At 63.2% G+C, this 22,735-nt stretch overlaps 5 protein-coding genes and 1 long non-coding RNA gene across 9 annotated transcripts in view; 4 read left to right on the top strand and 2 right to left on the bottom strand.

The window, feature by feature from the left end:
• Nucleotides 1–3,513: 3,513 nt before the first annotated feature.
• Nucleotides 3,514–7,501, top strand: LOC128144478 (E3 ubiquitin-protein ligase TRIM62-like). The gene is given in 10 exon segments (XM_052793357.1): nt 3,514–3,730; nt 4,449–4,882; nt 5,420–5,515; nt 6,006–6,038; nt 6,040–6,062; nt 6,064–6,172; nt 6,174–6,219; nt 6,222–6,261; nt 6,335–6,450; nt 6,699–7,501. Coding segments are annotated over 10 exon segments (1,650 nt in total). The 5' UTR covers nt 3,514–3,528; the 3' UTR covers nt 7,250–7,501.
• Nucleotides 7,502–8,939: 1,438 nt separating this feature from the next.
• Nucleotides 8,940–10,084, top strand: SVBP (small vasohibin binding protein). Of its 2 annotated transcripts, none has more exons than XM_052793230.1 (3): nt 8,940–9,070; nt 9,639–9,760; nt 9,856–10,084. In XM_052793230.1, exons 2-3 carry the CDS (start codon nt 9,641–9,643, stop codon nt 9,940–9,942), a joined length of 207 nt encoding a protein of 68 aa, XP_052649190.1. In that variant the 5' UTR covers nt 8,940–9,070; nt 9,639–9,640; the 3' UTR covers nt 9,943–10,084. The 2 variants fall into 2 exon arrangements, with proteins under 2 accessions (XP_052649190.1, XP_052649191.1); XM_052793231.1 differs by having other exon boundaries at nt 8,948–9,066.
• Nucleotides 10,085–11,061: 977 nt separating this feature from the next.
• TMEM269 (transmembrane protein 269) lies at nt 11,062–13,938 on the bottom strand. 3 transcript variants are annotated; one of them, XM_052793229.1, is made up of 7 exons: nt 13,791–13,938; nt 12,673–12,717; nt 12,022–12,169; nt 11,828–11,925; nt 11,596–11,739; nt 11,314–11,514; nt 11,062–11,214 (listed from the first exon to the last, which is right to left on the bottom strand). In XM_052793229.1, exons 1-7 carry the CDS (start codon nt 13,813–13,815, stop codon nt 11,105–11,107), a joined length of 771 nt encoding a protein of 256 aa, XP_052649189.1. In that variant the 5' UTR covers nt 13,816–13,938; the 3' UTR covers nt 11,062–11,104. The 3 variants fall into 3 exon arrangements, with proteins under 3 accessions (XP_052649189.1, XP_052649186.1, XP_052649188.1); XM_052793226.1 differs by lacking the exon at nt 12,673–12,717 and having other exon boundaries at nt 11,314–11,517; XM_052793228.1 differs by lacking the exon at nt 12,673–12,717 and having other exon boundaries at nt 13,791–13,936.
• On the top strand, nt 11,376–12,569 carry LOC128144426 (uncharacterized). Its single transcript, XR_008236079.1, has 2 exons — nt 11,376–11,497; nt 12,037–12,569. It is a non-coding gene; the product is annotated as an uncharacterized LOC128144426 (long non-coding RNA).
• A 1,889-nt stretch (nt 13,939–15,827) lies between the features above and the next one.
• CELA3B (chymotrypsin like elastase 3B) lies at nt 15,828–19,767 on the bottom strand. Its single transcript, XM_052792746.1, is given in 13 exon segments — nt 15,828–15,845; nt 16,409–16,501; nt 16,503–16,562; nt 16,642–16,788; nt 17,272–17,307; nt 17,310–17,345; nt 17,347–17,413; nt 17,512–17,567; nt 17,569–17,650; nt 18,243–18,340; nt 18,415–18,491; nt 18,600–18,749; nt 19,660–19,767. Coding segments are annotated over 12 exon segments (804 nt in total). The 5' UTR covers nt 18,634–18,749; nt 19,660–19,767.
• Nucleotides 19,768–20,473: 706 nt separating this feature from the next.
• Nucleotides 20,474–22,735, top strand: part of HSPG2 (heparan sulfate proteoglycan 2) — a 40,299-nt gene continuing 38,037 nt past the window's right edge. Inside the window, 1 exon segment of the mRNA XM_052792563.1 lies at nt 20,474–20,593. Within this exon segment, the coding sequence (XP_052648523.1) occupies nt 20,534–20,593 (60 nt within the window). The 5' untranslated portion in view covers nt 20,474–20,533.

Below are 22,735 nucleotides of genomic sequence, written 5' to 3'. Positions count from 1 at the left end.
CATCTTGGAAGGTCCCCAGATGCATTAATTATCCATGACTTAACTGAGAACCTGAGCCAGCAGCTCGAAAACTCCCCTTTTATCTGATTTTTCAGATGCTGACACCTAGCAGTTGCCACTCAACACTGGTGTCACCCCAAAATGGGACACCAGGAGAGACTGGAACATCTCGGAGCTTCCCTGACGTCCCTTAAGCCACTGGTGTTCATCCCCGATGCCACCAAGTTCCCCCTTCTAGGGTTTATTTTCATTGGTGCTTTCACTTCTGCCGCAGCGCCGGGGCTTTCGGCTGCTGGGATTTTTTTTTTGCCGTGATTATGAAACCGTGGTTTTAAACCTCTGCACCATTTTAAGTGATTCTTGACTTCTGAGGGGGTTGTCCAACCCCAAATCTGCAGCGGCAGGACACAGTGTGGGTCACCCCTAAATTTCGGGGGAGTCCATCAAGGTTCGGTGAACATCTGGGACCGTCCTTGTTGAGACTGGCTAAGATAAGCAACGCTCCGGGCTTTTTTCCGACCCTACGTTGGGTGGATTTAATCTTGGGTGTGGGAAAGGGGGCCCTTTCCTGGGGAGGTGGTTGGTATGCAGGGATAAAAAAAAAAAAAAATAATAATAATAAAACCGTGCCCGTCTCCATCCTGGGTTGCAAAATGGAGGAAATAAGCACTCGCCTTCCGAAAAAATATGGTTCCAAGGCTGGTTTTGCCCCTGGGATAGATCTGACCGCGATTAAAAGGAGGAGGAAAGCAGGAGTGGAGGTAAACCACCACCATAAATCACCACCGCGGAGGTTTCGGCAAAGCTGCGGGGCCGCTACACCTGTGCGCTCCCCCCTGGAACGGCGGCTCCTTCTCATTTCGGCATCACCGTGAAGCCGGATCCGTCCTGCACAGCACCGGCGCTTTGTAAATCCCCTCCGGTTGACTCACTGGAGACAGGAGATGTTTATGGAGGGCAACCTGGGATGTCCCAATGGGAAAACATGGTCCCCGAGTGGGCGACGCGGGGCTCCCAGCCAGCTTTTTCAGTGTCCCCAAATTCTTTGTCCCCGACTGTGGGACACCAGGCAGGAAATCCTTGGGAAATGCCTCTCCGAAACTCCTCTGTCCCGACCGCCCGCTCGTTTCCTTCGCAAGAAATCCCTCGTTTGCGATAAAAAGCTGGTGAGGAAGCATCCACTGCCTGCCCTGGAGGAGGTTCCACTGCGACGGGTGGGCATGCCGGGTGTTGGTAATGCTGGTGTTCCCAGTGCTGCTTGGGCCAGATGGGTGAAAATCCTCATTCCTGGCTTCTCGGGGTTAGCGAACCCATAAAGTGGGTTTTTCACCCCGGATTCGCGGCGATCAGGAGGGCCAGGTGCCGAGGTCCTCACTGACACTGGCATTAAGCCAGTGGAGGTTTTGGGGTGTTTGGGAGGTGGGGGGGGGGCAGAAGGTGCATGAGTTTCCCTTCTCCCTGCAAATGGGAGGGCCGTTTGGTTCTAATTAGGTAATGAGTTAATTAGGATTAATTAGTTAATGTTTGCAAAGCACTTAGGAGATGAAAAGTGCCAGCGTGGGGCGGCTTTGTGCATCCTCAGTGCTCTTCGTGGAGGGGTTGTGGGGGCTTTGGCTAAACTCCCCTCCCCGCAGCACCCTTAGGAGGGGAATCCTTAAACCAAGCCTAGCCAGGCCTGGCTTAAACCCTGGCGAGCCGATGGGCTCCAGTAACAGGAGGTCTCAAAAGACGAGGGACGCTCCCGGCGCTCCGCCTTGGCTCTGGCGAGGGGAAAAGCTGTGCCGGGATAGAGGCACGCATACCGAGAGCCAAGCAGGCACGTCGCAGCGTGCCTATCCCGCCGGCAGCGCCGTTTCATCCGGCGGTGGGGGGAAAATTCCAGCACTGCGGATCAGGGGCCTCCCTTCCCGCCAGCATCCTGCCGGCAGAGCCGGCACACGCGGCACACGTGGGAAGGAGCCTGGTTTTCCCTGCCCGGCGGGTGCATCACTGCGCTTTGCTGGATCACCCAGACCCTTGCCTCATCCTGGTATCCTCCAGCATACCAGAGCCGGGGCAGAGAAGTGGCTGTGTACCCCCCAAAAAAACCTGGGAATCAAGGCACATCGGAACCCCCCCACTGGGGGTCACACTGGGGTTACTGGGAGGTAACAAAGCCAATTTACTAATTAACCGGGATTAATTTCCCCTGTTTGCCCAAACACACCCACCCTGTGGTTTCCCTTCATTGCCTAACGAGCCACCGGAATGAGCGATGGCAATCCCGGCTGACCGCCACGTGGTCCAGCGGGACGATGCTCTTCTGTCACCCAAATTTCCCAGGGTCTTTTGGCCACATGCTTGGCATACAAATTAAATAATAACCCGTTAACGACCTGGGATGAGACCCCTCCAGCCCTGAATCTGAGCAGGGCTGGATTTGGGGTGAGAAGGGGGCTTTTTTGGTTTGGTTTTTTTTTCCTCCTCTGGCAAAGCTGGCCGCATCCCTGCTCACCAGTGTGGCAAAATCTGATGATATAATTTCAGCCGTTCCTCGGTCCCCGGTGAGTTCCAGAGGGGAGACAAAACCTGAATTCCTAATGCACAAAACCAAGCAGAAATAAAACCAAACCCATGTGGGGGTTTTGGGGGGGCTTGGGGGGGGGGGGTCTTTTTCCAAGCTTTTTGGGCCTGTCAGGAAGTGGAACAAAGTGAGTGGTTATTCCCTGAAAGGAGAAGAAGGGATGTGGGGGGGGATACCCGGGTTGTGCTGGGAGGGGGGATGGAGAAAAGCGAGGTGCTGGCAGCCGGAGCAGGGCGATTCGGCGGCAAAACCCAAAGAGTTTGTTCCCTTTGGCTCCCGGCCCGGCGTTCACACCGCCTCTGAAATATGCAGCTTAACACACCCCCCCCCCCGGGAATTTTGTGTGTCCCCCCCCCCCCCCCCCCGCCCTGCCATCACCTCCATTTTCCCGGCCCCAGACCCCTCACGCCCTGCCCCCCGTCCCCCTCCTGCCCCAGCCTTGGGGAGACCCATCCTCTGTCTTGCTTGGTCCTCCAAGGGGGGAGCGAATGGGTCCCCAGGGGGCTTTTTTTCTGGGGGGGGGGAAGCCTTGCCGTGGGGCAGCCGGTGCTGGCAAAGCCCCCCAGTCCCCATAGGTCCCCATAGGTCACCGTGGTCGAACATCACGGTGACACGGGAGGGGGACAGTGGAAACCTGTCACCCAAAACTCCTCTCACGTGATTTTTTGGTCAAATTGGTAAAATTTGGGGGGGTAGAGGTGTTTTCTCAGCAATACCTGTGGCAGTGTCACCTGTGGTCCCCCACGGGTCCCCCGTTGCTCTGCCAGGGGGTGGGATGGGGGCAGCGCTGGTGGGCACAGAAAGCTGGAGGAGGGGGGTGTGGACAGATGGACGGACGGAGGTACCCAGCGCTGCGGCCCCTTTAAGCGTCCCCCCAAAAAACGCCGCCGCGGCCCCTTTAAGAGGCCCCCCCCCCCGCGGGCGGGCGGTGGTGTGCGCCGGTGGGCCGTGCCGCGCGGGGGACAATGGGGCGGGGGCGGCACCACTGTGGCTGCGGGGGGGTGGTGGTGGAGGGGGTGGGCAGGAAGTGCCGCGCGGCCCCGCCCCCTCCTCCTCGCCCACCCCCCGCCCGTCGCGGCGGGGCGCGCTGTGAGGTGGTGGCGGGATCGTTCCCCCCCCGCCCCTTCCCGGGAACGGGAACCGGGCACCGGCACCGCCGGCGGCTGGGTGAGGGCAGTGGGCGCCGGCGGTTGGGGGAGGCGGGGGGCAACCTCGAACCGCGGTCTTGGCGGGGCCGGTCTCGAACCTGGGTTCTTGGTGGGGCGCGGAGCGGGGGGCGGTCTCGAACCCGGGTCCTATCGGGGGGGGGGGGCGGTCTCGAACCCGGGTGCCGCCGTTGCAGCCTCCCGGTAGCCTCACTCCCGGTCCCCCCCATAATTCAGCCTCACCCCAGGCCCCCCCCATTGCAGCGGCTCCCCAGGGTGTCTCCGTTGCAGCCCTCACCCCCGGGCTCCTCCGTATCATCTTCCCCCCCCAGCCCCCCCCCCCCCATTACAGCACCCCGGGTCCCCCATATCAGATTCACCCCCGGTTCCCCCCTATTGCAACCCCATTGTATTGGCCCCCCCCGGGCTCCCCCATATCACCTTCAGCCCCAATTCCCCCCGTTGCAATGTCCCCAGCCCCCCCAATTGCATCCTGGCCCCCCCCATCCCCCCCCATTGCAATGCCCCAGCTCCCCATTGCATCCTGACCCCCAATTCCCCTCCACTGCAACCCTCCCAGCCCCCCCGCATTGCCACCTGACCCCCAATTCCCCCCCCATTCCATCCCCCTTCCCCAGCCTCCTCATTAGCAGTCTCACACCCAGGCCCCCATTTTCGCCCCCATCTCCCCCCTGCCCCCAGGATCCCCCTTTACTGTCTGCCCACACCCCCCCCCCCAGCCTCTCCCCCAGCCCCAAGCCATGGCTTGCAGCCTGAAGGACGAGCTGCTCTGCTCCATCTGCCTGAGCATCTACCAGGACCCGACCCGGTGAGCTTCGGCTGCGAGCACTACTTCTGCCGCCGGTGCATCACCGAGCACTGGGTACGTCAGGAACCCCAGGGCACCCGTGACTGCCCCGAGTGTCGCCGAACCTTCACCGAACCCACCCTGGCCCCCAGCCTTAAGCTGGCCAACATTGTGGAGCGTTACAGCGCCTTCCCCTTGGATGCCATCCTGGGTGCCCAACGCAGCCCCTTCCCCTGCAAAGACCATGAGAAGGTCAAGCTCTTCTGCCTCACTGACCGCGCCGTTGTCTGCTTCTTCTGCGATGAGCCCGCCGTGCATGAGCAGCACCAGGTCACCAACGTGGACGATGCTTTCGAGGAGTTGCAGGTGGGTCCATCCCTCCCTCCCCATGGAGTATCATCCTTCCAGGATCCCCTGCCCTGAGCTGCTCCCCTTGGCTTCTTTGTCCATCTGTCCCCTCTTGTCTTGGTGTTAGCTCCTGTTTGTCTGTCCCTATACCCCTTCCGTCCCCGTCGGGGTCAGCCCTGTGGCTTCCTCCTGTCTGTCTGTCTGTCCATCAATCCACACGCACTTCTTCAGCTGCCCCCATGGAATTCCCCCCTCCTCCATCCACATTGGGGTTCCTTGAGGACCCCCAAACCAGCCAGCCATGCACCCCCATGGATCTGCTGAGCTGCTCCCCAAGTAGGACCCCCCCGCAAGCCATTACCTCCCCCCCAGCTCTGCCCTGGTCGGGACTCCGGTGCCGGCAGGGACCAACTGTGCCCCTGCCACACCCCATCCCCTGCACCCCCCTTTCCCACAACCCCTGTAACCCCACGAGCTGGGTTTTGGCAGGAAAGCTGCCTGCTGGGATCCCTTTTTTCCCCAAATCCCCTATTTTATAGTTGTTGTTTTTTTCAGCGGGAGCTGAAGGAGCAGCTCCAGGGGCTGCAGGAGAGTGAGCGCGGTCACACTGAAGCCCTGCACCTCCTCAAACGGCAGCTGGCCGAGACCAAGGTACGAGTGGGGATGCGGCTGTGCCACCTGATAGCACCCCAGCCCCGAGCCTTGCTGACCTGATTTTGGGACCTCCAAAGACCCCAAACCCCACAGTTTCATGGATCTGCCACATTTTTCCCTTTTCCTGTACCCCAAAACCCACTGGCAGGTTGATGAAGCTGCCCGTCAGGCTGCTCAGCCCTCTTTTATTTCCTTCAGGGGTGCTTTTATTTATCATTTTAATTAATTTTTATTTTATATTTATCTCCTTCTCCTTGCTCAGGGGTTCAACTTTCATCGAGGTTCAATTTTCTCTCCATCCCTGCCAGTGACAGGGTTTTTCTTTTAGGTTTTCTGTAGGGATGTGGGGTCAAATATCCATCCTTGGATGCTTGGAGCATCTGGAATTGAGTTAACGGGGCTGTAGGGTTTTATTTTGGGAGTTATGGATTCATGGAGGGGTCAGGGCAGGTTTGGGGGGTCCTGACACCCACCTGCACCCCAAAAGTCCTCAGCCAAGAGCCTGCGGGTGACTATCGCGGGAGGCTTTTGAGCGGCTGCACCGCTGCTGCGGAGCGGCAGAAGGCAATGCTGGAGGAGCTGGAGGCGGACACGGCACGGACGCTGACCGACATCGAGCAGAAGATCCAACGCTACAGCCAGCAGCTCCGCAAGGGTGCAGGAGGGCAGCCAGATCCTCCAGGAGCGCTTGGCCGAAGCCGACAACACGTCTTTTTAGCTGGTGTTGCGTCCCTTTCCGAGAGGTGGGTGACACCGGGGTGACACCCTGGTCCTCCACGTCGTCCTCTCCTCTTCTCCAGCACTCTCCCTTCGCAGGCTGAAGGGGAAGATCCACGAGACCAACCTGACCTACGAGGACTTTCCCACCTCCAAATACATGGGGCCACTGCAGTACACCATCTGGAAATCCCTTTTCCAGGATATCCATCCTGGTGAGGGGTGCAGCGATGGGCTGGCTGCGGGATCGGGGGGGGTTGCTGGTGAGGGATGGGGACGTCACCAGTGAGGAGTGGGGAGGACAGGGACATCACCGGTGAGGAATGGGGGTGTGCTGGTGAAGGATGGGGATGCGCTGGTGAAGGATGGAGTGTACCAGTGACGGATGGGAATGCGCTGGTGGCATTCTCGGCACCACGGTGGTTGATGCTTGTCCCCTTCCTTGTCCCCGTGTCCCTCCCAGTGCCGGCAGCCCTGACGTTGGACCCTGGCACGGCTCACCACCGCCTCATCCTCTCTGATGACTGCACCATCGTGGCCTACGGCAACCTGCACCCCCAACCGCTGCAGGACTCCCCCAAACGCTTCGACGTTGAGGTCTCGGTCTTGGGTTCAGAGGCGTTCGGCGGCGGGGTCCACTACTGGGAGGTGGTGGTCTCTGAGAAGACCCAGTGGATGATCGGTTTGGCCCATGAAGCTGTCACTCGCAAGGGCAGCATCCAAATTCAACCCAGCCGAGGTTTTTATTGCATCGTCATGCACGATGGTAACCAGTACAGCGCCTGCACCGAGCCCTGGACCCGGCTCAATGTCAAGAGCAAGCTGGAGAAGGTGGGGGTCTTCCTGGACTACGACAAGGGGCTTCTCATCTTCTACAATGCTGACGACATGTCCTGGCTCTACACCTTTCGGGAGAGGTTTCCCGGCAAGCTCTGCTCTTATTTTAGCCCCGGGCAGAGTCACGCCAACGGGAAGAACGTCCAACCCCTCCGGATCAACACCGTTCGCATCTAACAGGGAGGGGGGATTCGGCTCCCGGGGTTCGGCGTGTGCCCCATCCCCCCGCCCTGGCCCCTGGGTGTTTTCCCGCTGTTTGGTGGAGGTTTCGGCTGATCCTGCCCCAGGAACTGCCCCCAGCGCTGGGCAGGATCTGGCCTTTTTGCACCCCCGTCCCCCCTTCTCTCTGTCCTGTGCTTCCAGGAGGGTCCCGGTGCTGGGAGGGCGAGGGGGGGTCCGGGCTGCTGCAATAAAAGGATTTGGAGAGAAGGGGCCGGGTAGTGGAGAACCACTGGGCAGAGGGGGTGATGCCGGCATGTGCCGTACGGCACCATGGCATGCTATGCCGTGCCATACGTGCTGCATTGTGCCGTGGTGTGCTGTGGCATGCCACGCCATACGTACTGTGCTGTGCCAGATTTATGGCACTGTGCCATGCCATATGTACTGCGCCACGCCATGCCATACGTGCTGCACCATGCTATGGTGTGCTGTGGCGTGCCACGCCATACGTACTGTGCTGTGCCAGATTTACGGCACTGTGCCATCGCGCACTGTGCTGTGCCATGCCATATGTATTGCGCCACGCCATGCTGTACGTGCTGCACCATGCTATGGTATGCTGTGGCGTGCCACGCCATACGTACTGTGCTGTGCCAGATTTACAGCACTGTGCCATTGTGCACTGTGCTGCACCATGCCGTGGTGCACAATGCCATGCCATACGTACTGCGCTGTGCCATGGTGCGCTCTGGCGTGCCACGCTATACGTACTGTGCCATGCCCTATTTATGGCACTGTGCCATTGTGCACCATGTTGTGCTGCGCTGTACGTACCGTGCTGTGCCGTGGTGCACCATGTTATGGTGTGCTGTGCCATGCTGGACGTACTGGGCCGCGCCATGCCGTTCCATATGTGCTGCACCATGCCATGGTGCACAGTGGTGTACCATGCTATAGGTTACTGCCCCGTACATACCGTGCCATGCTATACCATGCACCGTACCTCAGTGCACTGTGCCATGCCATATGTACTGCCCCATGCTGTGGTGCACTGTGCCATGCTGCACCATGCTGTGCTACGCTATACGTACTGCTCCATGCCGTGGTGCGCCGTGCCATGCCGTACTGTGCTGTGCTGTGCCGTGCCGGACGTGGTGCCTGTGCCGTGCCGTGCCATGGTATACCCTGTGCCACGCTGGCAGAGCCCTGGGGACACTGGGAGGGGTCCATATAGGGGATGCTGCCTGTGTATAGGAGTAGTTCCTGTATAGGGGGTGCTGCCTATGGGGCTGTGCTGTGGGGAGGGGCTGGGCTGCGGGAGGTGTATGTATATAGGGGGGACACGACGTGGAGAGTAGGGCTGTGCTGTAGGGCCCTGCACGTGTGTCAGGCTGTGTCGGGGGTATGATGTATAGGGGTTGTCATGTATATAGGGATGGGCTATACGGGGGATGTGATATATAGGGGTGGGCTGTATAGGGGGTGGGCTGTCCAGGGGCAGGGCTATGTAGGGGGTGGGCTATACGGGGGTATGATATATAGGGGGTGTGATATAGGTATATGGGACAGCAGCATAGATCTATAGGGGCAGCGGGGGAAGGGGGGGCCCCGCCGCACCTCCCCTCCCGTCCGCCAGGCGGCGCTGCTGCGACCCGCCGGCCTCTCGACGGCCCCGCTTGGGCGCGCGGCGGCGGTAGCCGGCGCATGCGCGCTGTCCACAGCCCCCCCATCCCCATCCGCGCAGACGGCACTTTCGCGCGTGCGCCGCAGGCCGGGTAGCCGCGCGCCGAGAGGGCGGGGCCCCGCCGCCATCTTGCCCCGGGCACTGCCCCGCCGGTACCGGGAGGGGGGGCGGGGGCTGTGGGAGCGGGGAGGGGGCTATGGGGTACGGGTGGCTGTGGGGGTGGGCTGTGAGACATGGGGGGCTGTGGGGAGGGAGCGGGGGTTGGGGGGCACGGGTGGCTGTTGGGGGGGCCGTGGGACAGGGCTGTCTGTGGGGCTGGAGGGGGCTGTGGTGCGTGGGTGGCTGTGGGGTGTCGTGGGGCCGGTGAAGGGGGGCGCTGTGGGGGCAGATGGGGCAGCTGAGGGGGCTGGAGGACATGGGGGGTGTTACGGGGAGGAGTCTGTGGGCCTTAGGATGCCTGGGGGGGGTGGGGGGAGGTTCTTTTGGGTCTCCGAGTGTCGGTGGGGGGCTCCTGTGGGACCCTCAGTTGGCTGGGGGGCGTTATGGGCCGTGGGGGGGCCGCGGGGCAGGGGTGGAGCAGCAGGCCCAAGGGGGCTGTGGACCCCGGAGTAGGCGTGGGGGGCTGTCCGTGGGGCTGGGGGCAGTGAGGAGGAGCAGCGGGGCTGGCAGAAGAGAGGGTGGCCCTGGCATGACCCCCCACTCCCCCTCCCTCCCCCCCAGCCATGGAGCCCAGCGGGGGGGGGCGGAAGGAGAGGCCGAAGCCCCGGGAGCCAGCGGCTCGCCTGGAGAAGGCCAAGCAGAAATCAGCTCAGCAGGAGCTGAAGCAGAGGCAGCGGGCAGAGGTGAGCGACCCGAGGGGGGCGGAAAACAGCAACACTGGGGCCGAATTCTCCCCCCCCCCCCCCCCATCACCTCTTTCTCCCCACCCGTCCCGCAGATCTACGCCCTCAACCGAGTGATGACAGAGCTGGAGCAGCAGCAGTTTGACTCCTTCTGCAAGCAGATGCAGGCCTCCGGCGAGTGAGGCGGCATGTGCAGCCCCCTCAAACAACCCCAGACACCCCCCCCATCTGCTGCCCATTCCCTTTTCTAAACTCTTTGTTATTTATTATCAAATAACTGCTTTTCTTTTTTTTCTAAATAAAATCTGTGATGGTTCCAGCTTTCTCCGGCTCCTGGTCCCTCAGCGGCAGCGGTGGTTCTGTCCCAGCCCGGTGCCGGGTGGGAATGGCGTGGGGGAGGCTCTATCGGGGCCGGGCGCCAGAGCAGCTGCGGCCGCCGGCTGCCAGCTCCGGCCCTCCTTGCGCCGAGTAAGACCTTGGCCTGCCAGTTCCCTGCCAAGGCGAACAGTGCTGCGCTCCCGGTGCCTAGATTCGGTCGGTCCCCGAGGCTGCGGGGGGGGGGCGGGCGATACGGTGGGGGCCGCATCCAGCTCTTGCAGCTGCTCGCGGCACAGGAGCCTCCCCGGGGACCCTGAGTGTTTCTCTCCACCACTCAGCACAAGGTTTGACCTTCGCTTCCTTCCTCCGCCCACACGCCCTCCGCTTTCCAGCCGCCGCCGTCCCGCATCCTCTGGCTTTCCAGAGAGTTCGGATCACAGGCTTCAAATCCCTCTTTCCCCTTCTACCTCACTCCCACACCCCAGCGAGCGAACACCGAGAGAGATGGGAAAATAAAACACACTAGAGAGATTATTTCCCTAGAGTGACAGGTAAAATAATAAATACCAAAACGCTGCCAGTGAATCGGGTTTCAAAAACCCTCTGGAGATTTGATCGTCGGCTTCCTCCCTCGCAGGGAGGGGGCGTCCTCATCTTTGAGGGTGTAAACCTCCCCCTTGTAATAAATTAACTATGCAAGGTGGGAGCAATACCTAAATTTCATGTTCCCCCGCGCAGGGAAGGGTTTGTGGGTCTCTGAACCGAGGTGGTTGTTCTTGGAGCGGGGGATGGGTGTTTGCTCACTCCCCCGCAAGAGGGACAGGGTGCGGGGAGGGTATTTTGGGGCTCCCCTGAAGCAGAGCCTTTCCTACTGCTCAATTTCCCTTTTCTTTTCTGAACAGGCTCCCGCTGCAGCTCGGATTCGTTGAGAAGAACAAAGGGAAATCCCGGTGGAGAAGGCGGCACCTGAGAGTGAGGAGGAGGAGGAAGAGGAAGGCTTTACTAGGCGTTAGGCGAAGGCAGGGGTTAGGCTTTGCAGCTCCAGATGGCGAAGGGGAAGATGATGTAGGACATCGACCAGGTGAGGCAATAGATGGAAGCCACCGCCGCCGGCGAGAAGAGGACGGCTGCCACGCCTGCGGATTAGGAAAAGCCTTTGGGATCTGCTCCTTCCTTCTCTGCCGCCATCTCAGTGGGTTTAATTACCCCCGCTTTGATTTTATCCGCGTCCTTACCTCCAGCGTAAACCAATTTCTTCCAGAGCTGGGACTCCAGCACCTTGTCGTGGGGATAGAAACCCCGATCGACCATGAAGAGGATCATGACGATGGCGGTGACGTGCAGCAGGGTGACATTACCCCCTGTCAGCAGGAAGGTGCCCGCCAGCAGCGAGGAGGCGTAGGGACAGGGCAGCCCCCGGTAAGTGAAGGGGATCCCTGCTGGGTGCCAGACATTTAGCTGAGGGGGGAAATCACCCCCCAAAACCCCCCTGATGCCCCCCAAACCACCCAGCTTACCGCTGGAGAAGAAGCACAGGCGAGCAAATACGGCCATCACGTAGGCGATGGCCAGCAGCCCATCCAGGACGCCCTGTGGCTGCAGCAGCAGAGCTGTGGCCAGCCCGAAGGTGGTGAAGTCGGCGAAATCATCCAGTTTGGCACCTGCGGGCAGCAACCGGGCAGCTGCCAGACGGGTGGGGGGGAGGGTGAACCCGGCGGTGGGTTCCCGGGGGCGGCGGGACAGACTCACCCAGCGCTGAGCAGGCGTCGAGCTGTCGGGCGACGGCTCCGTCGGCCAGATCAAGCAGAAACCCTACCAGCAGCAGCCAGCACGAGTGGTGGTATTGCCTGGGGAGGATGGAGAGGGCAAAAATGGGGTGACCTGCCCTTTGCACACACACCCCCCCCCCCTCCAGTTTCACCCCATTTCCCTTTTTTCCCCACCTATTGAGGCTGCAGAGGACGGAGGAGAGCCCCGCCACCAAATTGGCCACGGAGAGCCCGTTAGCAGCGTTTTTCCGGATGAACTCCAGGGTCTGACCCTGGCCAGCTCGCTCTCTCAGGAACAGCTTCTTCGTGGACTGGAAAATACCTGCAACCCGCCGAGGTAGCCGGTGAAGGGCGGAACCGATGGCCACTTTCCAACTGGGGAGTTACTTAAACCCTCCCCGAGGTAGCAGGTCGGTGCTGGGGGGGGGACGACAAAGCCCCACAGCACACACCCCCCCTTCCAGCGCTGGAAAGGGGCTGGAGGAGATTTTGGGGGGTGCTGCTGATGGCAGGAGCCTTGCTGGCTGTTCCCCTCCTCAAACCAAAACCCCCAAAAGCCTTTTAGCAAGCGGTGGGATATTTTGGGGGATGTTTTGGTTTGGGTTTTTTTGCAAGCCCTGCCTCTTATCTACCCGCCGGAGATGAAAATAAAACCAATAAAAGAATCACAAAAATAAGAAAAAAAGAAGAAAAATAAATCCAAACCCAAGCTTAGACTAAAAGCCAACCCCAGTTTTAAGCTCTATTGATCTTATATACCTATAGGGCTAAGCTTTAGAGAAAGAGTTTAAGGGTCATGTCCTACTAGTGGGCTTTGCACCCTGCCTTTGCCGTGGTCCCAAAGCCAGGCAAGCTGGTGAGATCCTTCATCTGAAAGAAAACAGCACGTCAGAGCAAAACAAAAGCCACCCCCTCCCTTGCCCGCCCCCCCTTTACCCGCTCCCGGCTGAGCCTAGGCCAACTCATCACCGTCGTGGCATCAAAATGCCACCAAAAACAGTTCCCGAGGTGTAAAAAAATTAAAAAAACCCCCTCGGTTGCAAGGAATTAAAATATGTTCCTGGTTTTGGGAATCCCGCCGGGGTCGGTGGCTCCGCGTGCCGGTGGTGGGACGGATGCGGCCACCGCTGGTGACCTTTGGACACCGCACCCCGAGCCGCTGGTACGGGCTGAGCCGGGTGGGTGGGGATAGAAAAACTCCCCCCAATCTGCCAGGATGGTCGCTCCGCCACCTTGGATTTTATCAGATCTGGTGATTTTTGGGGGTCTGAGCACATGCCTGGTGCTGTCCCCCCCTTTTTTTATCCTTGGTTGGGGCTAATCTGGTGGGTTTTGGGGCCTCCAAAGGGAAAAAGGGGCAAAACCCGGTGATTTTGCGGCTTGCTGTCACCATCCCTACCCTTCCCAGCGCTGGGCAGGATCAGGCCCCCAGGGAGGGTTACCGGTGCCACTGCTACACTGGATCCGGGCACCAGTGAGCGTCACAATCCCCAGGCATCGCCACGGTGCCCAAACTTGCCCGTTCTTGGCGTTTCTAGCCCTGAAAGCAAAGGGCTGGGGCAGGAGGGACCTCCCCAGCCCCATGGCACTGCCCATGCATTTTATTACTATGTCTGGGGGAAAAAAAGGCAGTTTTGATTCTCCCCAGGTTATCCCATCTGTGTTACAGGGGACTTGTGCCCCCCAGGGGAGTGTCACCCTGCCAAGGCCGAGGGGAAAAGGGGGTTCAGCCCGAGGAGGTGCAGAATTAACCTGTTTTGGGGGGGCTGCTTTGTTGTTTTTAGGCTTTTCTGCCCCAATTCACAGGGCTGAGCAAGCGGCGCTCGGCCGATGACCCTTATTTTTCTGCTAAACCCCCCAAACCGGCGATTTTGGTGGGGGGGAGGGGGTTAGACACCTTGTGAAGGGGCCAAGCGGTATCGGGGCGTCAAGCTGGCACTTACCGACCGGTGGTGACACCATCCACATGACTGCGGCAGCGGTGGCGGTGACGCCCCGGCGAGGGGAAACTGAGGCAGGGGCAGTTCAGCGGGCGCTCGCCCGGCGCGGCGGTGACGCCGCGTTATATAAGGAAAGGCTTCGCTGGCTGAGTCACCCCGCCGGGGGTGGGTCCGGCCAGAGGACACGGGGGTTTTCAGAGGCGGCTGGCACCACCGGCGAGGGAGGAGCTGCCCCGGGAGGGGGGCCAGGGGGCCATGCCAGCCTCGCGGCACCCGTGCCAGCCTCGCAGCACCCGTGCCAGGCTTACAGCACTGGTGCCAGGCTCATAGCACCCGTGCCAGGCTTGCACCACCCCTACCAGGCTCACAACACCCATTCCAGATGTGGGCCACCCAAGCCAGGCTTGCGCCACCCATGCCAGGCTCGCAGCACCCATGCCAGGCCTGCAGTACCCAAGCCAAGCTCGCACCACCAATGCCAGGCTTACACCGCTGATGCCAGGCTTGCAGCACCCATGCCAGGCTTACACCGCCCATGCCAGGCTTGCACCACCCACATCAGGCTTGTAGTAGCCATACCATGCTTGCAGCACCCGTGCCATGCTCATGGGACCCATACCAGGCTTGTACCACCCCTGTCCGGCTCACAGTACCCATGCCAGCCTGGTGGCACCCATAACAGACTTGCAGCACCCGTACCGTGCTTTGCAGCACCCCTGCCATGCTTTATGTCACCCACACCAGGCTCAGAGCACCAATACCATGCTCGTAGCACCCACGTCAGCCCCTGGCACCCCGGCACCGCCGCGCTCCTGCCCCCGGCTGCCACCGCAGGGCATTTGCACCCGACGGGCAGCACGACCCCATGCGGTGTCACCGCCAATTCACGCCGCCAGCGGGGGTCACAGCCGGTACCGATAAGAAACAGCCAGCTCAGCCGGGTGCCGCTGGGTTAGGTCACCCCTGTCCCCACCCCAGGGCCTCCAGCAGGCGGCACCCACTTGTGCAAGGGTGTCACGAGTTGGGGCAGCCTCAGCCCCCCTCTTCGAGCAAAGGGCCCGCGATAGCGGCAGGGCCGCAACGTGCCGGGGCGGCACTGGCGGACGATGGCGGCAATGCCGGGGCACGGCAGGGAGAGCAAAGGTCCCCCAGGACACAGTGACAAGGGGCCAATAAAACTTATACAGCCCCGGCGCCGGAATTTTCCACCCAGATCCCTGGGGGAATCGGGGGGTGCTTGTAGCACCCATCACTGTGGGGTGCCTGGGTGGGGTTGGGGGACCTGGGGTGCTCCGGCTGGGGGGTCCCAGGGGTGCTGGCCGTGGCGGGGTCGCCGGTGAAAGGGTTCTTTGTTCGCCGGTCACGCGCCGGTGGCGGTGGTTGCGAAGCGACGGCCGGGCCGGGAGGGCAGGAGACGGCGGGAGAGAGGCTGCAGCCATGGCCGTCTGGCCCTGGGGCGCCTGGAGGGGGCCATCCCCGGGGCCTCGGGGCTCCCATCCCCATGGTGACGGAACGTCACTGGGTGCCCATCACCGTGGCATCAGGGCACATGGCTGAGGCCATCCCCGTGTCCTCAGGGCACCTCAGGGGGCCCATCCCTGTGGCCTCAAGGCACCTTGGGGTGCCTGTCCCTTTGGCATCACGGTGCCTCACAGTGCCCATCCCCATGGCTTCAGGGCACTTCGGGGTGCTTGTCCCCGTGGCACCTGGGTGTCTTTGGGTGCCCATCCCCATGGTGTCTGGGCACCTGTGGGTGCCCGTCCCTGTGGCACCATGGGTCCTCAGGGCAAACAGTGCATGTGGCATCTGGGTGTCTCTGGGTGCCTGTTCCTGTCACACTGGGGTGTCTCTGGGTGCCCATCCCGGTGGTATCTGGGCACCTCTGGGTACTCTCCGTGCCCGCCCAGCCAGTGACATCTGCCACCCCCACATGCCGGCCGCCCCTGCGCTTGCCCACACCCCAGCACAGGGACGCGTGCGGTGCCAGATCTGGGGGTTTATTTGCCCGATGCCACGCCGGGAGGTCGCCGCCGCCAACGCTCAGTTCTGGCTCATGGTCTGGAAGGGAGAAGCTGCTGAGGGGGGAGTGCGGCACCCCAGCACACCACTGCCCTGGCACCCTAGTATTCCAGCACCCTGGCACTCCGGCAATCCAGCACCCCAGCAGCCTGGCCCATTGGCACCCTGGTATCCCAGCACCAGAGCACCATGGCACCCCGGAGCCCTGGTACCCCAGAACCATGGCACCCAAGTGCATCCCAGTCCCCTGGCACCATGGCATCCTGGTACTCTAGTGCCCCAGCACTCTGGTACCCAGCACCCTTGCACTCTGCTACCCTGGCACCCCAGAGCCCTGGTACCCCAGCACTATGGCACCCCAGTCCCCTGGCACCCCAGCACCACGGCATCCTGGTACCCTAGTGCCCCAGCACTCCAGCACCCAGCACCCTGGTACACTGGCATCATGGCACCCAAGGACCCTGTTGCCCTGGCACCCCACCACCCTGACACCCTGGTATCCCAGTGCCCTGGTGCTCCAGCACCCTGACATCATGGCATCCCATTTCCCCAGCACCCCGGGCATCCCAGCACCCCAGGCACCCCAGCATCCCGTTCCCCACCTCGGCGATCCAGTCCTCGAAGGCGGAGACACGGGTGAAGACCGTCGGCTTCTTGGGCGCGTTGCAGCCCAGCCCTGAGACGAAGCTGGCGATTGCCGTGCACCTCCCAGTGCCCGTCGGCTGCCTGGCAGTTCAGGGGACCCCCGGAGTCGCCCTGGGGTACGGGATGGAGGGGGATGTCAGTGCCGGGGGGTGTTCCAGCGTGTCCCCCCCCTGGCCGGCGTGGCACTCACGTTGCAGCCGGCCTTCTCTGCGCCGCCGGCGCAGATCATGGTGCGGCGGATGGCGAGGGTGCCCCACCAGTCGGGGTCTGGGTTGCAGCGCTCATAGGACACCACGGGCAGCAGCGCCTGCTGCAGCCGCTCCGGCAGCGGCCCCCCCCGCTGCCAACCCGGGCGTTAGGGGGGGCTGGGGTGGGGGCTGATGCCATGCCCGGTGTCCTTCCTGCTGGCACTGACCGTCCATAGGCCGGCCAGCCAGCCAGCCATCCGTCCATCCGTCCATCATCTATCCCTCATCCAGCCACGTGTCTGTCTGCTCCACATCCATCCAACCAGCCCACATCCACCCGTCCGTCCATCCATCCATCCATCCATCCCTTCAAACCCACATCCTTCAAGCCCTCCAGCCCTCCACCCCTTCCCTCCATCCCTGTATCCTTCCATCCTTCCCTCCATCTCCCCATCCAACCCTCCATCCATCCCTCCAACCATCTCCCCATCCATCTCTCCATCTCTCCAACCATGTCCCCCATTCAACCCTCCATTCCTCCAGCCACCTCCCCACCCATCCCCCCATCTCCCCATCCGTCCCTCCAACCATCTCCCCATCCCACTCCCTATCCGTGGCCCCCCCCAGGACGTACTGGCCAGCCGCCCCCAGCCGCTCAGGTAGCAAGGGGGTACCCATCGGGCAGGACAGTGCCCGCCGGCGGCAAGCTGCCCCACCTGCACCTCAGTGTTGAGCACCGCCAGGCGCTGCAGCTTCAGCAGCGCGATGTCATTGCTGCCACGCAGGGACACGTGTCACAAGGTGGGGGGGGGAGGCTGTTGGGGACAGTGTCCCCAACACCCCCCCCACACACACCCAGGGACCCCGCTCACCCGCAGGCCACGCAGGAGCTTCGCCATTTGGGGTGGACGAAGATGTCGGCGGGGGCCCACAGGGATGCGCTGCTCGGAGCCCTCCCTGGCACCCATGTCGTACTCCGCCCAGCCACCACCTCGTAGGTGCAGCGAGGAGCTGCCGGGGGACGGGCACATCAGGGGACACCGCACCCGGCGGCACCCCAGGGTGCTGCAACCCTCCTGCACCCCTCCCTGCACCCTGCACCTCCTCCATTCACCCCGCACCCCCCCATGTGCCCATCTTGCGCCCACCACCCCTTCCATGTACCCGTCCTGCACAATATATCACCCCTGCACCCCATCCCTGCACCCAGCACCCCCTCCATGCACCCTGCTCAAACCCTATGCCCCCATCCCCTCCATGCACCTGCTCCTGCACCCATTTGGCACCCTGCACACCCCCACTACACCCTGCACCCCTCCTGCACCCTACATCCCCCTGCACCCCCATCCCTTCCACGCACCCATTCCTGCACCCTGCACAATCTTTATGCGCCCTGCACCCCTCCTGCACCCATCCCTGCCCTCCTGTACTCCCCTGCACCCTACATCCTCCCCAATGCACCCACCCCTGCACCCTGCACTCCTCCTGCACCCATCCTGCACCTCGCACCCCCCGTTGCCCCTTACACTCCCTCCTGCACCCTGCCCCCCCCGACAGCCCCCCCCCCCCCAGCACCAGCCGTGGGTCTCGGGGGGTCCCTCACGAGATGCAGTGTGCGGCCGTCATCACCCAGTTGGGCGCGATCAGGGTGCCCCCGCAAGTGTGGCGGAAGGTGCCGTCCCGCTCGTACTGCAGCGAGATCTGCGGGGACACTGGTGGGTGCCACAGCACCCATGGGTGCCACCCCCCTCACCCTACCCCCCCCGCCCGCTCACCTGCCAAGGCCAGCTATAGGGTGCAGCATCCTGCCCGTTGACCACCCGTGAGTCCGGCAGCACCGTGGCCCGGCTGCCTGCGGGACAGGGCGCCCGTCACCCACTGGGCACCCATCACTCCACCCGAGGTTGGGGACACAGGTGGGGGGGCTCGGGGACACGGGTGGGGGCTCGGGACACCTTACCGCCAGCCACCAGCAGCAGGAGGAGGCTCAGCATCGCGGTTGCAGCTCAGTCGGGGCGCATGGGGGTGGCCGCCGGCCTTAAATCCCCTCCGGTATCGGGGGCACCCAAGGGCAACCCCTGGGAACCAGCACCTGGCACCCACCTGGGTGCTGAGGGGGGGGGGGGCACCAGCGGGGTTAACCATTAACCTTGGCCTTGGGGGGGACGTGGCACCTGGCACCCAGCCAGCTGCACCCAATGGAGACCCTATAGACCCCTGTGCCCCTATAGCCCCTGTGCCCCTACAGACCCCATACCACCCCTGCCCCTGGTGTGCCCCCATAGCGCCTATAACCCCCCTATGCCCCCCATACTGCCCCATGCCCCTGATGTCCCCATCTAGCCCTTATTGCCCTTATAGCCCCCATGGACTCAGTGCCCATATATCCCCCCCTCCCAGACCCCATAGCCCCTGTGCCCCCATAGCCCCCATAACCACCCCTGTGTCCCCCACAGCCCCCCATACCCACCATGACCCTGGTGGCCCCCTCTGGCCCCCATACATACCCCCTCCCAGACCCCATAGCTCCTGTGACACCCATAGCCCCATATCCTCAATGCCCCTGGTCCCCCCCTACAACCCTCTGTGCCACCCTATAGCCCCTTACCCCCCTCAGCATCCCTATAGGCACATGGTACACACCACGGAGCCTAGAACCCCTGTGGTCCACAGAGCCCCAGTGTCCCCCATAGCAGCTGGGGTCCCTATAGCCCCTATACCCTTCAGGCACCTGGTGCCCCCCATAGCCCCTGTGCCCCCCATACCCTCATGTCCTGCTACCCGCATAGCCCCTATATCCCCCATGCACCCCATGGCCCCTCTGCGCCCAGTATGCTCCATACTCCCCAGTGCCCCTGTTTCCCCCAGTAGCCCCTATAACCACCCTGTGCCCCCTAGAGCCCCTATATCTGCCATGCCCCTTGTGTCCCCTATAGCCTCCGTACTGCCCCATGTCCCTGGTGCCCCCCATAGCCCCTATAACCCCATGTCCCCCATAGCCCCCATACTGCCCCACATACCTGGGGGCTGTGGGGTCCCACAGGGGCACCATGTGTCTCGTGGGGACACTCGTGTCACCCCCGTGTCTCCGTGGGCACCTCCCACGGCCGCGTCCCTGTGACCATTTGTGTCCCCGGCTAGGTGGCACAGACAGTGTCCCCACGCGCCCCCCATGTCCCCCAGAGGTTCCCAGACCTGTCCCCATGGTGTCCCTACCGTGTCCCCACGCCCCCCCCGTGTAACTTGCAAGTTCCCAGAGGTGTCCCCACGGTGTCCCCACGCCCTCCCCGTGTCCCCTGCAAGTTCCCAGAGGTGTCCCCCCTGGTGTCCCCACGCCCCCCTGTGTCCCCTGCAAGTTCCTAGAGGTGTCCCCCCCGGTGTCCCCCCCGTGTCCCCACACCCCCCCGTGTCCCCTGCAGGTTCCCAGAGGTGTCCCCACGGTGTCCCCACGCCCCCCCCCCCCGTGTCCCCTGCAAGTTCCTAGAAGTGTCCCCACGGTGTCCCCACGCCCCCCGCCGTGTCCCCTGCAAGTTCCTAGAAGTGTCCCCACGGTGTCCCCACCATGTCCCCACGCCCCCCCCGTGTCCCTTGCAAGTTCCTAGAGGTGTCCCCACGGTGTCCCCACGCCCCCCCCGTGTCCCCGTGGACATGCACAGAGATGTCCCCTGGGTCCCCACGCCCCCCCCGTCTCCCCGTAGAACTTCCCGGAGGACACCCCCCCCTCCCCGTGTCCCCTTCAAGTTCCCAGACTTGACCCCCCCCCACCCCGCCCCGTGGGCGCGCTCCCGGCCGGCCCCGCCTCGGGGCGGGGCGGGGCGGGGCGGGGCCCCGGGGCGGGCGGCGACGCGGGAGTGGAGCGGGACGGGAGCGGAGCGGCGGGGCCGGAGCGGGGCGATGGGGCCGCCGGTACCGGCGGGACTGGGAGCCCTCCTGGTGCTCGGAGCCCTCCTCGGAGTGAGTGTCGTCGTCCCCCGCGTCCCCTCGGGTCCCCAGGGGGTGGGGGCGTCCGGCAAGAAGTTGGGGTCCCCTAGAGGGATTGGGGTGCCCCCCCCCGTAGTTGGGATTCCCCCCTCCATGGAGTTGGGGGTCCCTTAAAGGAGTTGGGATCCCCACCCCGGAGTTGGGGTCTCCTAAAGGAGTTGGGGTCCCTTCAAGGAGTTGGGGGGGTCCTTAAAGAATTCGGGGTGGGCAGTGCGCTGTGGCCGAAGGGATTTTTGGGGGGTGTCCCGTCCCCTCCCCGAGCTACAGGAGGGTGCGGGGTCCCCGGCATTGTGCTCTCGTCGCTAAAGGGGAATTGGGGTCCCTCCCCGGGTACTGAGGGGGTGCGGGGACCCCGGGATCCTGTCCTGTCCCATCAGGGAATTGGGGTCCTCCTGGGCACCAGGGAGATGTGGGGTCCCCATCCCCTAAGGGATTGGGGTGTGTCCCCCCCGTACCAGGGGGGATGCGGGGTCCCTGGCACCCTGCCCCGGTCCCTAGGGGATTGGGAGTCCCCCCCCCCCCATGTACTGGGGGCATGTGGGAACCCCAGCACCCTGCCCTGGCCCCTGAGGGAATTGGGGTCCCCCCAACCAACAAGGAGGGGTGGGGACCCCATCCCCATGCCCTGTCCCATCTGGGAATTGGGGTCCCCCCATAAACCCGGCGTGCATGGTGTGCCCACCCCCATGCCTGTCCCCTAAGGGACTTGGGGTCCCCCAGGGACCAGGGGCACATGGGGTCACCACGCCCCATCCCCCTCAAGGAATTGGGGTCCCCCATAAACCCGGGGCACGTGGGGTCCCTGTCACCGCACCCTGTCCCCTCAGGGAATTGGGGTCCCCCAGGTCCCGGGGTGGGGGGGTCCCCATCATCCCCCAAAGCCACCCATGGGCTCCTGACCCTGGGGGTCGAGCTGTTCCACACCCTCCCCCGGGACCCCACTGCCCTCCTGGCCCTCGGTGGGGTGGCCACGTATAGGGGTGCATTCTGCTTTTGGGGTGCGTCCTGCTTTTGGGGTGCTGCTCCCCCGCCGTGCCCCCCCCCATCCCCCTCTCCCACCCCGGCTAAATTTAAAGGGTGACGGGTGGCGCCAGCCACCCTAAAAATAGCTCTCCCAAAATACCCCCCCTGGGGGGGGGCGGGGGGGGCTGCATCTGGGGGTGTCCCTGGGGGGGGTGTCACACCCAGCTGGGATGCAGTGGGGGGCGAGGGGGGTGACACCTCTGGGTGCCCCCCAAGGGGGGTGCAGGGTGGGTTTGCACCGTGGGGCAGAGCATCCTCTGTCTGAGGGGGGGGTCCCCAAGCAAGGTAGGGGGGCTGATGGTGATGTGGGGGGGCCCGCCCCCACCCGGGGCGGGGGTGGGGGTGGGGGGCAGGGGGGTGGTTTGGGGCTGGGACGATGCCCGGGGCTGAGAACAGAGGGGGCCTTGTTGCTCGGGGCCATGCTGGCAGGGCTGCCCCCCCCCCTGCTCCGTGGGGCTCCCACCCACGTCCCGGGGGGAGGGCTGGTGGGGACGAAAGTGGGGGGGAGTCCCCCCATTTTGCCCTCCCCCCACCTCGCCAACCCCATTCCGCTATGGGACAGGGGGATTTGGGGACACCATGATGGGATGGCACCCCAATATCCTCCCCCCCCACTCCGGGATGCTGAGGAATGTGTGTGTGTCCCCCTTAAAAAAACGCAGGGGGGGTCCACCCACTCCACGGGGGGAGTTGTGGCGTGGGGGTGCCCCCACCCCGAGGGCTGTGAAGGGTTAATGGAGGGGGGGGGCGAGGGCGCAGCAGGAATGTGCGATAAGATCGCCAGGCCTGGGGGGGGGAAAGGGGGAGGGAGAAGGGGGGGGGGCCCACGCACCCGCGTGTGCACGCACCCGCACCCACCCGGGGTGCTCCCAGCACCCTCATTGCTTGCACCCTCACTCTTGCACGCTCGTGTGCACGCTCGTGCCGGCTTTGCTTGCTCCCATGCTTTTGGGAAGGGATGGGGGGGGGCTCGTGTCTCCCGTGGGGACCCTTGGGGACCCACCCAGGATTCCCCAGGGTGGTGTGTGTGTCCCCCCCAAGGGTCCCCAGCGCACGTGGCCCTGCGAGCTGCCGGCGCGCTTCAGCTCTTTC

The sequence above is a fragment of the Harpia harpyja genome, chromosome 7 (assembly GCF_026419915.1).
Source record: "Harpia harpyja isolate bHarHar1 chromosome 7, bHarHar1 primary haplotype, whole genome shotgun sequence".
NCBI lineage: Eukaryota > Metazoa > Chordata > Aves > Accipitriformes > Accipitridae > Harpia > Harpia harpyja.
Note: the sequence above shows the minus strand (reverse complement) of the source record. Positions and strands in the feature narration are given on the sequence as shown.

Excerpts from the sequence above, each read along its gene's own strand:
- SVBP (XM_052793230.1), top strand. The coding sequence starts at position 9,641 with ATGGAGCCCAGCGGGGGGGGGCGGAAGGAGAGGCCGAAGCCCCGGGAG. Across the intron at positions 9,761-9,855 it reads AGCAGAGGCAGCGGGCAGAG|ATCTACGCCCTCAACCGAGT; the intron begins GTGAGCGACCCG and ends CCCGTCCCGCAG.
- TMEM269 (XM_052793229.1), bottom strand. The coding sequence starts at position 13,815 with ATGTGGATGGTGTCACCACCGGTCG. Across the intron at positions 11,515-11,595 it reads CCTGTGCTTCTTCTCCAGCG|GGATCCCCTTCACTTACCGG; the intron begins GTAAGCTGGGTG and ends GGCACCCAGCAG. Across the intron at positions 11,215-11,313 it reads GAAATTGGTTTACGCTGGAG|GCGTGGCAGCCGTCCTCTTC; the intron begins GTAAGGACGCGG and ends CCTAATCCGCAG.